Source organism: Mobula hypostoma, chromosome 5, assembly GCF_963921235.1.
Source record: "Mobula hypostoma chromosome 5, sMobHyp1.1, whole genome shotgun sequence".
NCBI classification, from domain to species: Eukaryota; Metazoa; Chordata; class Chondrichthyes; order Myliobatiformes; family Myliobatidae; genus Mobula; species Mobula hypostoma.
In genome coordinates this window covers 198204290-198221519 of record NC_086101.1, presented here as the reverse complement: position 1 = coordinate 198221519, position 17230 = coordinate 198204290, and the positions used below count along the sequence as shown (strand labels likewise).

The window sequence follows — 17230 nt, the reverse complement described above, 5'->3', positions numbered from 1 at the left end:
GTCCTACTTAAGCTTCTTCCTGGCTACCTTATAACTCTGTAGAGCCCTGTCTGATCTTTGCTTTGTAAACCTTAAATATACTTCCTTCTTCCTCTTGACTAAATGTTCCATCCCTCTTGACAATCATGGTTCCTTCATGTTGCCATCTTTTCCCTGTCTCAATATGACAAACCAATCCAGAACCCCATGCAAGTGTTTTCTAAGCAATCAATATTTCTGCAGTGCATTTCCCTGAGATCATCTGTACTCAATTTACTGTCCTAAATTCTTGCCTAATATCATCATAATTAGCCTTCCCCATCTGCTTCTATCCATGTCCATTCTTATCCAAATTATTGATATAGATAACATACAACAGTTGGCCCAGCATCAGCCTCTGAGGCACAGCACTGTCACAGTGCTCCAGACTGAGAAACAATGACCCACCAATATCCTCTGATTTTATATCCAGTTAGTCAGTTTCCCTGGATTCCAAATGATCTAACCTTCAAGGGCAGATTATCACACAAACCCTTATCAAAGGCCTTATTGAAATCCATGTAGATGATGCTGCCACCTTCATCAACCTTCTAAGAGACATCATCAAAAAACTCATTCCTAACCGGAAGACCACAATCTGTGCAGGTTATTGAGAATATCTCCTCCTTGATAACGATCAACACTGGCGCACCTCAGGGGTGTGTGCTTAGCCCACTGCTCTACTCTCTCTATACCCATGACTGTGTGGCTAGGCATAGCTCAAATACCATCTATAAATTTGCTGACAATACAACCATTGCTGGTAGAATCTCGGATGGAGACGAGAGGGCGTACAGGAGTGAGATATGCCAACTAGTGAAGTGGTGTTGCAGCAACAACCTTGAACTCAATGTTAGTAAGACAAAAGAGCTGATAATGGACTTTGGGAAGGGTAAGACGAAAGAACACATGCCAATCCTCATAGAGGGATCAGAAGTGGAGAGAATGAGCAGTTTCAAGTTCCTGAGGATTTAACCTGGTTCCAACATATCAATGTAGTTATAAAGAAGGCAAGACAGTGACTATACTTCATTAGGAATTTGAAGAGATTTGGTATGTCAACAGGTACACTCAAAAACCTCTATAGGAGTACCGTAGGGAGCATTCTGATAGGCTGCATCACTGTCTGGTATTGGGGTGTGGGGGGCTACTGTACAGGACCAAAAGAAGCTGCAGAGAATTGTAAACTTAGTCAGCTCCATCTTGGGTACTAGCCTACAAAGTACCCAGGACATCTTCAAGGAGCAGTGTCTCAGAAAGGCAACGTCCATTATTAAGGACCTCCAGCACCCAGGGCATGCCCTTTTCTCACTGTTATCATCAGGTAGGAGGTACAGAAGCCTGAAGGCACACACTCAATGATTCAGGAATAGCTTCTTCCCCTCTGCCATCCGATTCCTAAATGGACATAGAACCCGTGAACACTACCTCATTTTTAAAATATATAGTATTTCTGTTTTTTGCACGATTTTTAATCTATTAGATATACATATACTGTAATTTATTTATTTATTATTCTTATTATTTTATTTTGTTTTTTTCTTCTATATTATGTATTGTATTGAACTACTGCTGCTGTTAACAAATTTCACGACACATGCCGGTGATAATATACCTGATTCTGATTCTGATCTCCCAGACCTGTGCTATCATCGATCACCCCCTATCTTTCCTGATGCAAATAGATCTTGTCCCTCAGGATCTTCTCCAGTAATTTGCCTACCGCAGATGATAGGTTTACTTGCCTATAGTTCTCAGGCAAGAGAAAGCTTACAGATACTGGAAATACAAGTAACACACACAAAATGCTGGAAGAACTCAGCAAGCCAGGCAGCATCTATGGGATAGAGTACATTTGATGATTTGCGCCAATATCAACTACTTTTTCCCAAAGGTGCTGCCTGGCCTGCTGAGTTCCTCCAGCATTTTGTGTGAGTTGCAGGTTTTTCTTTGTGGCCCTTCTTAAATAAAGGCACAACATTTGCCACCCTCCACTCTTACGGTGCCTCACTTGTGACTAATAATGGTGCAGAAACCTCAGCCAGGGCTCCTGCAATTTCTTCTCTCGCTTCTCACAGTGTTCTTGGATAAACCTGGTCAGGCCCTGGAGATTTAAATACCTTCTTACTTTTTCTCTTTCAATATTTTTATTAATATTATATAAATTGCATAAATACAAATACAAAATTCATAAGGATACAAGTAATATGAATTACATTACTTTTAAACCACAGTAATATGATCACAGTATCCCACATTTCAAATCAATCATGTAGAAAAAAAAGACTGAATTATGAAATGAAATAAAATAAAATAATTACATTTTATTTTTTAAAAATCTACCCCCACTACCAAAATGAGCTGGTTGGTTAAAAAAAAGAGAAGAAAAAAAAGAAATACCTTATTATATAATATAATATTATAATAATAATGGCTCAGATCCATACTTTAATAATAGTTCAAAGATTATGAAAATAACTCAGAAAGGATCCCCATAACATTAGAAAATCATGTTTAGAATTAGAAATCGAACAACGAATCTTCTCTAGATCAAGGCACAACATAACATCAGATAGCCATTGAACATGAGTGGGTGGGGTGGCCTCCTTCCACTTGAGCAAGATCACCCTCCTGGCCATAAGGGACATAAAGGCCAATACCCGCAAATTAGATGGCTTCGGTTTTGTTGCACTATCCTCAACAATACCAAACATGGCAGTCAAAGGATTGGGCTTAAAACTAACATTGAAAAGTACGGAAAAAATTTGAAATACATCTTTCCAAAATTTTTCAAGGCTCGGGCATGTCCAAAACATATGAATTAGTGTGGCCACTCCATTAGTACATCTATCACAGTAAGGGGAAATATCTGCGCAGAAACGAGAGAGCTTGTCTTTAGTCATATGAACTCTATGTACCATTTTGAATTGTAATAAAGAATGATGAGCACATAATGATGAAGAATTAATCAATTTAAAAATAATCTTCTGGCTCTCTTCAGATCTGAAAATCAGTAAATCCTTATCCCAGTCTCCTTTCATTTTATCTAAAGAGGCCTTTTTCAGTCCTAACAGCAGTCCATAAATGTAAGATATTGAACCATTGTCAAAGGGTTTCTGATTAAAAATTGTATCTATTATATTCTTATCTGGACTTGTAGGAAATGTATGTAATTGAGAATTTAAAAAATCTCTAATCTGTAAGTATCGAAAAAAGTGAGTATTGGAAAGGTTAAATTTCGTTGAAAGTTGCTCAAAAGAAGAGAGATTCCCTCCATCAAACAAATCCTGAAATCGTTTAGTCAAGTCAAATCAAGTCACTTTTTATTGTCATTTCGACCATAACTGCTGGTACAGTACACAGTAAAAATGAGACAGCATTTTTCAGGACCATGGTGCTACATGAAACAATACAAAAACTACAAAAACTACACTAGACTACAGACCTACCAAGGACTGCACAAAGTACACAGAACAGTGCAGGCATTATAATAAATAATAAACAAGACAATATGCACAGCAGAGGGCAGTAGGTTGGTAGTCCGATGGCTTGGGGGAAAAATCTGTTACATAAATAAACAGCTGAGCCCTGGATTCCGTCCATTTCTGTACTCCTGCTGAGTATTTCGTTGGAGTCAGATGCAGTCCAATTTAATGTCCATTGGAGAGCAGAATGGACGGGAGAGCTGGCCGGCTAGGGCTTGCTTTTTTCCAGGCACGGACTCCTGTCCGCTTGCCTTGCTTCCCAGTACCCAATCTATCCCATTCTTTAAAAGATAAGTCAATTAAAGATGGTTTAAAAAAACAATTAGAAAAGATGGGACTCGAGAGGGAGAATCTCAATAAACCAATATGTTTTCTGCACGTGGCTGAAGACGTGGTGCAGGAGGGAGGGCTTCAGATTTATAGATAATTGGGCAGTTTTCCAAGGAAGGTGGGACCTGTTCCTGCAGGACGTTTTACATCTAAACTGGAGGGGGACAAATATTCTCGCAGGTAGGTTTGCTAGAGAGGCTCCAGTGGATTTAAACTAGATACAAGGGGGGAGGGGAACAAGAGTGTAGGAACAGATGTAGGGGAGAAGGGAGAAAAAGAAGATAGTAAAGTTGTTGCACCGTTAATGATAAACAGAGAGTAAGAGGTGGAGAATTTCTTAAATGCATTTATTTTAATGCTAGGAGCATTGTAAGAAAGGTGGATGAGCTTAGAGCGTGGATTGATACCTGGAAATATGATGTAGCTATTAGTGAAACATGGTTTCAGGAGGAGTGTGATTGGCAACTAAATATTCCTGGATTTCATTGCTTCAGGTGCGATAGAATTGGAGGGACAAGAGGGGGAGGTGTTGCATTGCTTGTCAGAGAAAATATTACAGCGGTGCTCTGGCAGGATAGATTAGAGGGCTTGTCTAGGGATGCTATTTGGGTGGAATTCAGGATTGGGAAAGTAACACTTATAGGGGTGTATTATCGACCACCTAATGGGGAGCAAGAATTGGAGGAGCAAATTTGTAAGGAGATAGCAGATATTTGTATTAAGCACAAGGTTGTGATTGTGAGAGAGTTTAATTTTCCACACATTGACTGGCAAGCCCATTCTGTAAAAGGGCTAGATGGTTTGGAGTTTGTAAAATGTGTGCAGGATAGTTTTTTTGCAGCAATACATAGAGGTACCAACTAGAGAAGGGGCAGTGTTGGATTTTTTGTTAAGGAATGAGATAGCTCAGGTGACGGAGGTACGTGTTGGGGAGCACTTCGGGTCCAGTGATCACAATGCCATTAGTTTCAATATAATTATGGAGAAGGATAGGTCTGGACACAGGGTTGAGATTTTTGATTGGAGAAAGGCTAACTTTGAGGAGATGCGAAAGGATTTAGAAGGACTGGATTGGGACAATTTGTTTTATGGGAAGGGTGTAACAGAGAAATGGAGGTAATTTAAAGGTGAAATTTTAAAGGTACAGATCTTTATGTTCCTGTTAGGTTGAAAGGAAAGGTTAAAAGTTTGAAAGAGCCATGGTTTTCAAGGAATATTGGAAACTTGGTTCGGAAAAAGAGAGATATCTACAATAAATATAGGCAGCATGGAGTAAATGAGGTGTTTGAGGAATATAAAGAATGTAAAACGAACCTTAAGAAAGAAATTAGAAAAGCTAAAAGAAGATATGAGGTTGCTTTGGCAAGTAAGATGAAAATCAATCCAAAGGGTTTCTACAGTTATATTAATAGCAAAAGGATAGTGAGGGATAAAATTGGTCCCTTAGTGAATCGGAGTGGACGGCTATGTGCGGAGCCAAAAGAGATGGGGGAGATTTTGAAGAATTTCTTTTCTTCGGTATTCACGAAGCAGAAGGATATTGAATTGTGTAAGGTAAGGGAAACAAGTAGAGAAGTTATGGAAACTATGATGATTTAAGAAGAGGAAGTACTGACGCTTTTAAGGAATATAGAAGTGGATAAATCTCTGGGTCCTGACAGGATATTCCCTAGGACCTTGAGGGAAGTTAGTGCAGAAATAGCAGGGGCTCTGACAGAAATATTTCAAATGTCATTAGAAACGGGGATGGTGCCGGAGGATTGGTGTATTGCTCATGTTGTTCCATTGTTTAAAAAGGGTTCTAAGAGTAAATCTAGCAATTATTGGCCTGTAAGTTTGACGTCAGTGGAGGATAAATTAATGGAAAGTATTCTTAGAGGTGGTATATATAATTATCTGGGTAGACAGGGTCTGATTAGGTACAGTCAACATGGATTTGTGCGTGGAAGGTCATGTTTGACAAATCTTATTGAATTTTTTGAAGAGATTACTAGGAAAGTTGTCGAGAGTAAAGCAGTGGATGGCGTCTATATGGACTTCAGTAAGGCCTTTGACAAGGTTCCACACGGAAAGTTAGTTAGGAAGATTCAATCGTTAGGTATTAATATTGAAGTAGTAAAATGGATCAACAGTGGCTGGATGGGAGATGCCAGAGAGTAGTGGTAGATAACTGTTTGTCAGGTTGGAGGCTGGTGACTAGTGATGTGCCTCAGGGATCTGTACTGGGTCCAATGTGGTTTGTCATATACATTAATGATCTGGATGATGGGGTGGTAAATTGGATGCAGATGATACTAAGATAGGTGGCGTTGTGGATAATGAAGGAGGTTTTCAAAGCTTGCAGAGGGATTTAGGCCAATTAGAAGAGTGGGCTGAAAGATGGCAGATGGAGGTTAATGCTGATAAGGGTGAGGTGCTACATTTTGGTAGGACTAATCAAAATTGGTAAATGGTAGGGCATTGAAGAATGCAGTAGAACAGAGGGATCTAGGAATAATGGTGCATAGCTCCCTGAAGGTGGAATCTCATGTAGATAGGGTGGTGAAGAAAGCTTTTGGTATCCTGGCCTTTATAAATCAGAGCATTGAGTATAGGAGTTGGGATGTAATGTTAAAATTGTACAAGGCATTGGTGAGGCCAAATTTGGAGTATTGTGTACAGTTCTGGTCACCGAATTATAGGAAAGATGTCAACAAAATAGGGAGAGTACAGAGAAGATTTACTAGAATGTTACCTGGGTTTCAGCACCTGAGTTACAGAGAAAGGCTGAACAAGTTAGGTCTTTATTCTTTGGAGCGTAGAAGGTTGAGGGGGGACTTGATAGAGGTATTTAAAATTATGAGGGGGATAGATAGAGTTGACGTGGATAGGCTTTTTCCATTGAGAGTAGAGGAGATTCAAACAAGAGGACATGAGTGGAGAGTTAGGGGGCAAAAGTTTAGGGGTAACATGAGGGGAAACTTCTTTACTCAGAGAGTGGTGGCTGTGTGGAACGAGCTTCCAGTAGAAGTGGTAGAGGCAGGTTCAATATTGTCATTTAAAGAAAAATTGGTTAGATATATGGACTGGAAAGGAATGGAGGGTTATGGGCTGAGTGCAGGTCGGTGGGACTAGGTGAGAGTAAGCGTTCGGCACGGACTAGAAGGGCCGAGATGGCCTGTTTCCGTGCTGTAATTGTTTTACGGTTATATGGTTATAAACTGTAACCAAATCCTCAAAGTATGTTTGACCACCACATTGTCAGTTAATTTAAAGATAAAGGAAGTGAGGATTCAAGTAAAGAAATAATGAAAAACTTCATAACAGAGTTAACTTCCAAAGAAACTCATATAGGGCAATTCTCATGGTTAATGTAATATATCCAGAACGTAATATTTCGTATATTAACTGCCCAATAATATAACCTAAAATTGGGTAAGGCAAAGCCTCCGTTTTGTTTGCCTTTTTTGAAAACCACAGCTTTATTTATATGAGGTTTTTTATTCTTCCATATATAGGAAGAAAGAATTGAACCCAAAGAGTCAAAAAAAGATTTAGGAATAAAAACAGGCACAGCTTGAAAAATGTATAAAAATTTAGGTAAGATATTCATTTTAATAGAATTAATTTGGCCAGTCAGTGATAAAGAGAGAGGCGACCAATTAGAAAGTGTTTTTAACATAATTCATTAAAGTTAAAAAATTTTCCTTAAATAAATCTTTATAATTCTTAGTAATTTTGTTTTCTTCAAATTTTAAAAAGGTTAATATCAGTTGGTATTAAATTGCTTAAAGGAAACAGTTCACTCTATGGTAAATTTAATTTATATCCTGAGAACTGACTAAAATTAGTCAGTAAACAGAACACAAATGGTAAAGAGGTTGTAACATTGGATGTAAAAAGCAATAAGTCATCAGCATAGAGCGACATTTTATGGATAGTACCTCTCTTTAAAATATGAGTAATCTCTTTAGACTCTCGAAAAGCAATTGCTAAGGGTTCTAATACCAAATCAAAAAGCAGAGGGCTCAAAGGACAACCTTGTCTAGTTCCACGTTGGAGTTTAAAGGGTTTAGAACTCTGAAAATTAGTAAGAACCCGAGCGGAGGGAGATAAATAAAGTAAGTTAATCCAATGAATAAATTTAGGTCCAAAATTAAATTTTTCTAAGGATGTAAATAGATCATTCCATTCAACTCTGTCAAAGGCCTTCTCTGCATCCAAAGATATCACACATTCCAATATTTCCTTAGATGGAGAGTACATAACATTTAACAAACGCTGTATATTAAAATGGGAATATCGATTTTTAATAAATCCTGTCTGATCATCCGAAACTATAGAAAATATAATATTTTCAAGTCTGCGAGCCAACACATTAGATAAAATTTTAGTATCAAAATTAAGTAAAGAGATAGGTCTATACGAAGAACGTTCAGTAGGATTCTTACTCTTTTTGAGAATAAGCGAAATGGAAGCTTCGTAAAAAGACTGCGGTAATCTTCCTACCTTAAAGGAATCAGTAAGGGTAGAGCATAAGTGTGGTATAAGCAAGGAGGAAAAAGCCTTATAAAACTCTTCAGAGAATCCATCGGGTCCTGGGGATATCACAGAATGTAATTCTTAAATAGCCTGAGCCATTTCCTCCTGGAAAATGGGTTGATCCAATTGCCTACGATTATCTAACGAAAGATTAGGAATAGTTAATTGATCTAAAAAATTATTCATTGCAATATTATCCTTAACAGAGTCAGAACTATACAACTTTGAATAAAATTCCCTGAAAGTGTCATTAATTTCAAAATGGTCAGTTGTCATGTCCCCATTAATTTTACGTATTTCTTTAATTTGCCGCTTGGCTATAAATGGTTTCAATTGATTAGCCAGTAGTTTACCAGTTTTATCTCCGTGAATATAAAATTAACTTATATATTTTAAAAGTTGGCTTTCAATTGGATACGTTAAAAGAAGGTCATATTTAGTTTTAGTTTCAATACGTCTCTTATATGTTTCAGGATCAGGTTCCGAAGCATATTTATGGTTCAGTTGTTTTAACTGATTGGCGAGTTCATTTCTCTCTTTGTTAACTTTTTAAATGATGTTTGCAATAAAAGAAATAATTTGACCCCGGATGTATGCTTTAAAAGTATCCCATATAATAAGACTAGACGTCTCTTCCAACGTATTTTCTTCATAAAAAAAGAGTAATCTGATTGTCCATAAATTTTAAAAAGTCCTTATCGGATAACAGAGTTAAATTAAATCGTCGAAACCTACTCATAGGGATAGAACCAGGGAGATTTAAAGATAGAAGTACAGCAGAGTGGTCAGAAATAGCAATCTCTTTATATTTGATCAATCGATCGAACCAATGGAATCATCTGACTGTCAATAAAGAAAAATCAATCCTGGTATAAGAATGATGAACATGAGAGAAAAAAGAATACTCCCTGTCCATTGGATGGAGAAAACGCCAAGCATCAACTATTCCACATTTAGTTAGAAAGGACTGGATAAACAAAGCTGATTGATTAAGTGTGGCTGGTTTGACAGATGGGCGATCTAATACTGGATCTAAACCAGCAGTTAAAACCTCCTGACGAAGGGTTTCGGCCCGAAACGTCGACTGATCTTTTCCATGGATGCTGCCCGACCTGCTGAGTTCCTCCAGCGTGTTGTGGGAGTTAAAATCTCCTCCCATCACAAGAGAGTAAGTACACAGCTCTGGCAAAAATGAAAATAGATGTTCAAAAAATCCTGGATCATAGAAACATAGAAACATAGAAAATAGGTGCAGGAGTAGGCCATTTGGCCCTTTGAGCCTGCACCGCTATTTATTATGATCATGGCTGATCATCCAACTCAGAACCCTGCACCAGCCTTCCCTCCATACCCCCTGATCCCGGTAGCCACAAGGGCCATATCTAACTCCCTCTTAAATATAGCCAATGAACTGGCCTCAACTGTTTCCTGTGGCAGAGAATTCCACAGATTCACCACTCTCTGTGTGAAGAAGTTTTTCCTAATCTCAGTCCTAAAAGGCTTCCCCCTTATCCTCAAACTGTGACCCCTCGTTCTGGACTTCCCCAACATCGGGAACAATCCCCCTGCATCTAGCCTGTCCAATCCCTTTAGGATCTTATACGTTTCAATCAGATACCCCCTCAATCTTCTAAATTCCAACGAGTACAAGCCTAGTTCATCCAGTCTTTCTTCATATGAAAGTCCTGCCATCCCAGGAATCAATCTGGTGAACCTTCTTTGTACTCCCTCTATGGCAAGGATGTCTTTCCTCAGATTAGGGGACCAAAACTGCACACAATACTCCAGATGTGGTCTCACCAAGGCCTTGTACAACTGCAGTAGTACCTCCCTGCTCCTGTACTCGAATCCTCTCGCTATAAATGCCAGCATACCATTCGCCTTTTTCACCGCCTGCTGTACCTGCATGCCCACTTTCAATGACTGGTGTATAATGACACCCAGGTCTCGTTGCACCTCCCCTTTTCCTAATCGGCCACCATTCAGATAATAATCTGTTTTCCTATTTTTGCCACCAAAGTGGATAACTTCACATTTATCCACATTAAATTGCATCTGCCATGAATTTGCCCACTCACCTAACCTATCCAAGTCACCCTGCATCCTCTTAGCATCCTCCTCACAGCTAACACTGCCGCCCAGCTTCGTGTCATCCACAAACTTGGAGATGCTGCATTTAATTCCCTCATCCAAGTCATTAATATATATTGTAAACAACTGGGGTCCCAGCACTGAGCCTTGCGGTACCCCACTAGTCACCGTCTGCCATTCTGAAAAGGTCCCGTTTATTTCCACTCTTTGCTTCCTGTCTGCTAACCAATTCTCCATCCACATCAATACCTTACCCCCAATACCATGTATGTTGGGGGCATATACATTAGCAAAAACAATCAATTTACTGTCTAAACTCCCTGATACAATAACAAATCGATCATTAGGATCCAAAACAACTTTATGCTGAACAAAGGAAACAGTATTATCTACAAAAATCGAAACATCATGTGATTTTGCATTAAACGAAGAATGGAATTGCATATCCTTCCACTGAGTAAAAAAAACGTAAGCTATCACAGCTGCATATGCGTATTTCTTGTAAGAAAATAATGGGTGCTTTTAATTTTTTAATATAAGCAAACACTTTGTTCCGTTTAATGGGATGATTCAGCCCTTCCACATTCAAACTAAATAAGTTTATATTTCAAGCCATTTTAAATACAAATCATCATGTAATTAAAAGATCTGGTCATAAGTTATTAAAACTAGAAAGCAATCTGTAAGGTAAGGTAATCAAACAGTCAATCATATAATCAACCCAACACAGCTCCCAGAGAGAAATAGGCCCCAGTCCTTCCCCCACCCAAAGCAAGAAAGCTGACCACTAGACAGTCAGTGAGCTAACAACTAAGTTCCCTCCCCAAAAAATCCTGTTGAGAGAAACTTCGATCCTACAAGGTCATTATGTCCCTACCAAGACACAATATAAAAAGAAAAATAACTCCGTATTCAAAAATATAAAAGGATCAGTTTAAACAAATTCGAAGAGAGCTGTATTAAAATAAAGCCTCAAAAAGGGATGTAATAAAAAAGTATCAAAAAAAATAGCAAACGACAATATATGAACAGCCAAAACGTAAGCTTCTTGAGACCTTATTTTAAATTCATATTAATAGAGGAAAAAATTGATCAAATAAGAAATATAACAGTTTTAGACTTCATCCTTCAGTAACTCCTTTGCGTCTTCAACCGACTTTATTCTTTATCGCAATCTGTTCTTCAAAACAATACTCAGACGGGTGGGAAACGGAAGGGATGGTTTAAGTCCTTTATTATAAAATTCTGACATAACTTCTTTATATTTCATATGATTAGTCATAACTTCAGGCAAATAATCTTCCACAAATCTGACCTTGTAACTATGGAAATCAATCATTCCTTGTTGTGGGTATGGCGAGTTAAAAGGTCCTTAATATGGAATTTATGAAAACTTAGAATGACCGACCTGGGTCTCGCTGCTGACGACAATGGCTTCGAAGTCAGTGAGCGATATGTTCGATCGAGCTTTGGCTCAGAAGTGAATAGAACAGGGAATAGCTGTTTCAGAAAGTTTGCAATGAACTTCGTAGTCAGCACCTTCAATTGATTCTTCAAGACCCAGAATTCGCAAGTTATTTCTCCTGTTTCTATTTCCTAGACTAATAATCCTTTTCATCATTTTTTCATTGGATAAGGATAACTCTTTGCAGAGTTTAGATGTGTCTTCAAGATCCCCTTCAAGTGTCACCAGCTTCGCAGTATTTTCCTGAATTTGGTTCTCATACTCAGTTAAAGTTTGTTGGTTTGTATCCAATTTGCCATTAGGTCATTGAAATTCCTCAGAAAATTTGTATTTTTGCCATTTAAGGAAGTCACTGATTGAATCCAAAGTGACTGGAGATTCATCTTCTGCTTCTCTTTCTTTTGCAGAAACTTTTGTTCTTTTCCCAGCCATAGTAGAGCAGTATTAAAGTATTATAATAAGGTTTCCAAAAAAAAACTGGTAGGAGACAATAAAGTAAATAGAGTAGGTGCAATCTGAAACGATGTTACTCCATCAGCTGCCAGGGCTCTGACTTCTTACTTTTTAAAACATCCAGCACTTCTCTTCTCTAATGTGGATTATCCCCAAAGCCTGTTGACTTTTTCTAATTCCTCCACAATGAGGCCGGTAGAAACAGAAGTATTCATTAAGGACCTTGCTCATCTTGTGCAGTACCACATAAAGATGTGTGCTTTGACCTTCTCTCTAGTTACATTTTCCCCTTAATATATTTAAAAATCTTTTTGGATTCTCTTTAATCTTTTCTGCCATAGTGAAGCACCTTCAATAACTCCAAAAGACTGAAGTAGGGTAAATACTGAAAGGCTTTTATTCGCAGTACAATACGACCTCCACGGTGAGTGTCTGTCCCCGGACTGAGGGGGAGGGGCAAGGCGAATCACCTTTATTCAGGGGTCTGTGGGAGGAGCCACAGAGGCAGTCAGCAGAGGGGCGTGTCCAGACAGTTAACCCAGTTACAACATATATATGGCTTACCACACATAGCCACCTCTTGCCCCTTTTTGACCTCCTGATTTCCCTCTTGAGTACCCTCCTGCATCCCCTCTATTTATGCAGCTGCCTGTACCTGACCCATGCTCTCTTTTAGCTGGTTAGGGCCTCAATATCCCTTGTCACCCAGGGTTCCCTACCTCTACCAGCTTTGTCCTTCACTCTGACAGGAACATTCAGACCTTTTGCTCTCATTATCTCTCCTTTAAAAGCCTCCACATGTCAGGCATCCCTTTGCCCCAATCAATCTACTTCAATAAGGCCTTGCCCTGTCAACCTTTGCAAGCTCCTGCCTAACACTTTCAAAACCAGCCTTGCCCTAATTTAGAACTTGGTCAGTTCTGTTTCTTTCTAAACCTGTTTTAAAACTAATTGATCGATGATCACTTGTCCCAAAGTGCTCTCCCTCTGTCACCTCAGTCACTCGCTCCATTCTTTTACCCAAAAAGGCTCAAGATGTGGGTAATACCAAAGCTCAGCCTACTTGAACAAAGGAACATTAGCTACTGAGGTCATCTGGGACCTCATCTTTGGTCAGTGAGGGCACAAAGATCTTATAAAGGCCCCAGCAGTCTCCTCTTGCCTGTTTCGAAACCTTGAGATATATCTCTTTAGCCCCTTGTGACTTATCCACCTTGATGCTCATGAAAAGACTGAGTGCTACCTCCTTTCTGATGTCAAACTGCCATAAACATTTAGTTGCTCTGGTCCTTTTTATGTCACTGTAGAAGCCCTTACATTGGGGGATGAGTGATTCTGCTACATGGTGGAGCAGGTTAAGACACCAGATGGCTCTCTTCTGCCTCAGTTCTTGGGTCTGTCCCAGGTGGTGACGACCGCAAGGGCACTAAGCCTGCGGTGGTACATTGTTTGCGCTGGGGGTGGTGTGCACCAGCTGGCCTTTGAAGTGGTTCACTCTTCTCCATTGCTTAAACTGTTGCTTTTCTCTTCAACCAGCATCACTGCCACAGCTGCAAGTATCGGAGCTGCTGGAATCCCCCAGGCAGGCCTGGTTACCATGGTGATTGTGCTGACATCGGTGGGACTTCCTACAGACGACATCAGTCTTATCATTGCAGTAGATTGGTTCCTGTAAGTCTGACTTCACATAATGCCAGCCAGCAGTAGGCCATAACAATAAATTGCTTCACTAAGACCATAAGGAATACTATGCAGAATTAGGCCATTTGGCCCATCGAGTCTGCTCTGCCATTTCATTACAACTGATTAACTTTCCTCTCAGCCCCAGTCTCCTGCCTTCTCCCCGTATCCCCTCATGCCCTGACTAATCAAGAATCTATCAACTTCTGTTTTAAACATATCCAATGATTTGGGCTCCACAGCCACCTGTGGCAATGAATTCCACAGATTCGCCACTCTCTGGCTAAAGAAATTCCTCCTCTTCTCTGTTCTAAATGGGCATCCCTCTATGTTTCCTCTGGTCTTAGACTCACCATGGGGAACATCCTCTCCACATCCACTCTGTTGAGTCCTTACAACATTCGATAGGTTTCAATGAGATCCTCCCTCGTTCTTCTGAATTGTGGTGAGTACAGGCCCAGAGTCATCCAATGCTCCTTATATGATAAGTCTTTTAATCCTGGAATCATTTTCATGAACCTCCTTTGAGCTCTCTCCAATGTCAGCACATTCTTTCTCAGATAAAGTACCCAAACCTGCTCGCAATACTCCAAGTGAGGCCTCACTAGTGCGTTCTAAAGCCTCAACATTACATCCTTGCTATGAGTAAATCTTTGGAGTTCTGCAGCTGCGTGGGCTGTGGAGGTCCAGTTCCCGAGTTTGTTCTATACAAGGGTATAGGTTAAGGGAAAATGTCTAGTAATTGCAGAAATGTGGCACCAAGGTATATCAGCCACGATGAATGTTGGAACAGGCTAACGAGCTCAATGGTCTGCCCTGTTCTCGGTTCGAATGTTATGGATAGTGAATCTCCGGTCACCTGTGTCCTTCAGTTGAAGAAATCTGTCTGGCTGCTGGTGCCCATTCCCCTCCAGAATGAAAGATGGCCAATAATTGCTGGCACCACCAGCAACCTCTTGTGTACTGTTAATAAAAGTCCTAGTAGCCTCCTTCACTTGCCCTCCTGCTGGCTCTTTCTCTTCTTTTCTCCCTTTCACTTCAACTACTACTATGGTAATCACCTGCAAAAGTTGAAGTGCAGTGACCAGTATGGAACACAGAACAGAAAACACAACAGTAAAAGGCCAGGCTCCTGAGCCCACTGTGGTTCTGCTGAACATGATGCCAATTTAAACTCTACCAAATCTGTGCCCCTCATAATTTTATAAACTTCCATCAAGTCTCCCCTCAACCTCCAGGAAAAATTACCCAATTTTGTTCAACCTCTCCTTATAGCTCATACACACTAATCCAGACAACGTCCTCATAAACCTCACTGCATGCTCTCCAATGGCCTTGCATCCTTCCTGTTACGCAGCAAGCAGGTGCACACAATACTCCAAATGAGGCTTCACCAAAATTATATACACTTGCAACGAGTCATACTCAATGTAATGACTGAAGGAGACAAGTATGCCATTAGCCTTCTATACACTCTTTCTAGATAAAAGTTGCCTTTTTCAGGGAGCTATGCAAGATCGCTCTGTGGATCAATGTCCTTAAGGATCCGAAGGATTTCCTCTTGCAGTTGATCTCCCAAAATGCAACACCTCACATTTGTCTAGATTAGTACTATAGAAAGAGTGTAGAGGAGATTTACAAGGATGTTGCCTGAATTGGGGAGAATGCCTTATGAGAATAGGTTGAGTGTACTTGGACTTTTCTCCTTGGAGTGACGGAGTATGAGAGGTGACCTGATAGAGGTGTATAAGATGATGAGAGGCATTGATCATGTGGATAGCCAGAGGCTTTCCCCAGGGCTAAAATGGCTAACACAAGGGGGCATAGTTTGAAGGTGCTTGGAACTAGGTACAGAGGGGATGTCAGGGGTATAAGTTTTTCACACTGAGAGTAGTGGGTGTGCGGGATGCACTGCCAGTGGTGGAGGTGGATACAATAGGGTCTTTTAAAAGGCTCTTACATATATACATTGAGCTTTGAAAAATAGAGAGCTATGTGCTAGGGTAATTCTGGCAGTTTCTAGAGAAGGTTACATGGTTGGCACAACATTGTGGGCCGAAAGGCCAATAATGTGTTGTAGATTTCTATGTTCTGTGTTCTTAATTTCCATCTGCCACTTCTCTGCCCACACTTCCAATTGATCAATATCCCCCTTTGACAACCATACTCTCTATTCACAACTTCACCATCTGCAAACTTATTTATAAACACCCCTCCACCACGACCCTTTATTTTCTGTGGGTGAGCAGTCTTGAATCTAAACTACCAATTCTCCATGGATCCCATGGTTGTTAACCTTCTGGATCAGCCTATCATGAGGAACCTTGTAAATGCCTTACTAAAATCCATGTAGAAAATATTCACTGCCGTACTCTTATCAGTAACCTTTGTCACTTCTTCAAAGAGCTCAATCAAGTTTGTAAGACTATCATTCAATGAAAAGAGTCAGACAGTCTGTCCTGCGGCGATCGGGGTCTGACGGACTGTCTGCGGTGACAGTGACCAGGGTCTGACGGACTGTCCCCGTCTGTCCCGCGGCAATCGGTGTCTGACGGACCGTCCGCGGAGACCGGGGTCTGACGGTCTGTCCCACGGCGACCGGGGTCTGACGGACTGTCCCGCGGTGACCGGGGTCTAACAGCCTGTCTTGTGGTAGCAGTGACCAGGGTCTGACGGTCTGTCCCGCAGTGACTGGGGTCTGATGGTCTGTTCTCTAGGGATCGACTGAGAACCACAACAAACGTCCTGGGAGACTCACTGGGAGCTGGTATCGTGGAGCACCTGTCTCGCCGTGAACTGCAGGACATGGATGCTGAGGTGGAGGAGCAAGAGATGAAGAAACCTTACCAACTGATGGGTCCAGATCATGAGAATGAGAGGGCCATTGGCAGCGAGACCACCATGTAGAGGTTTCTTGCTGGCTAGGCTGATCTATCAGTATGCACTTCACTCCTGTGCCAGCTGATACTATGTGCCTAACATCCATCTTTGCCATTTCACAGAATCATAGTCATTCAGCAGAGAAACAGGCCCTTTGCTCCACCCTGTTGATGCTGTCCATCTGTTCCGATCTCATTTACCAGCACTTGGTCTGTACCCTTCTCTGTCCTCCATACAGATGCTTCTTCAACAGGTCTCTGCTTCCACCATTCCCTCAGGCGATGCATTCCAGATTTAATTCTTCATC

The 17230-nt window shown here is 40.5% G+C and overlaps 1 protein-coding gene across 5 annotated transcripts in view; it reads left to right on the top strand.

The window, feature by feature from the left end:
- The window catches only part of LOC134346402 (excitatory amino acid transporter 1-like), an 82405-nt gene extending 65455 nt beyond the window's left edge, over nt 1-16950 (top strand). For 4 of the 5 annotated variants that reach the window (XM_063047774.1, XM_063047770.1, XM_063047771.1 and 1 more), the window contains 2 exons: nt 13900-14034; nt 16761-16950. In XM_063047774.1, the coding sequence (XP_062903844.1) occupies nt 13900-14034; nt 16761-16950 (325 nt within the window). The remainder of the gene's footprint in view (nt 1-13899; nt 14035-16760) is intronic. The other variant, XM_063047773.1, reaches the window with a different exon arrangement.
- The last annotated feature ends 280 nt before the right edge of the window (nt 16951-17230 follow it).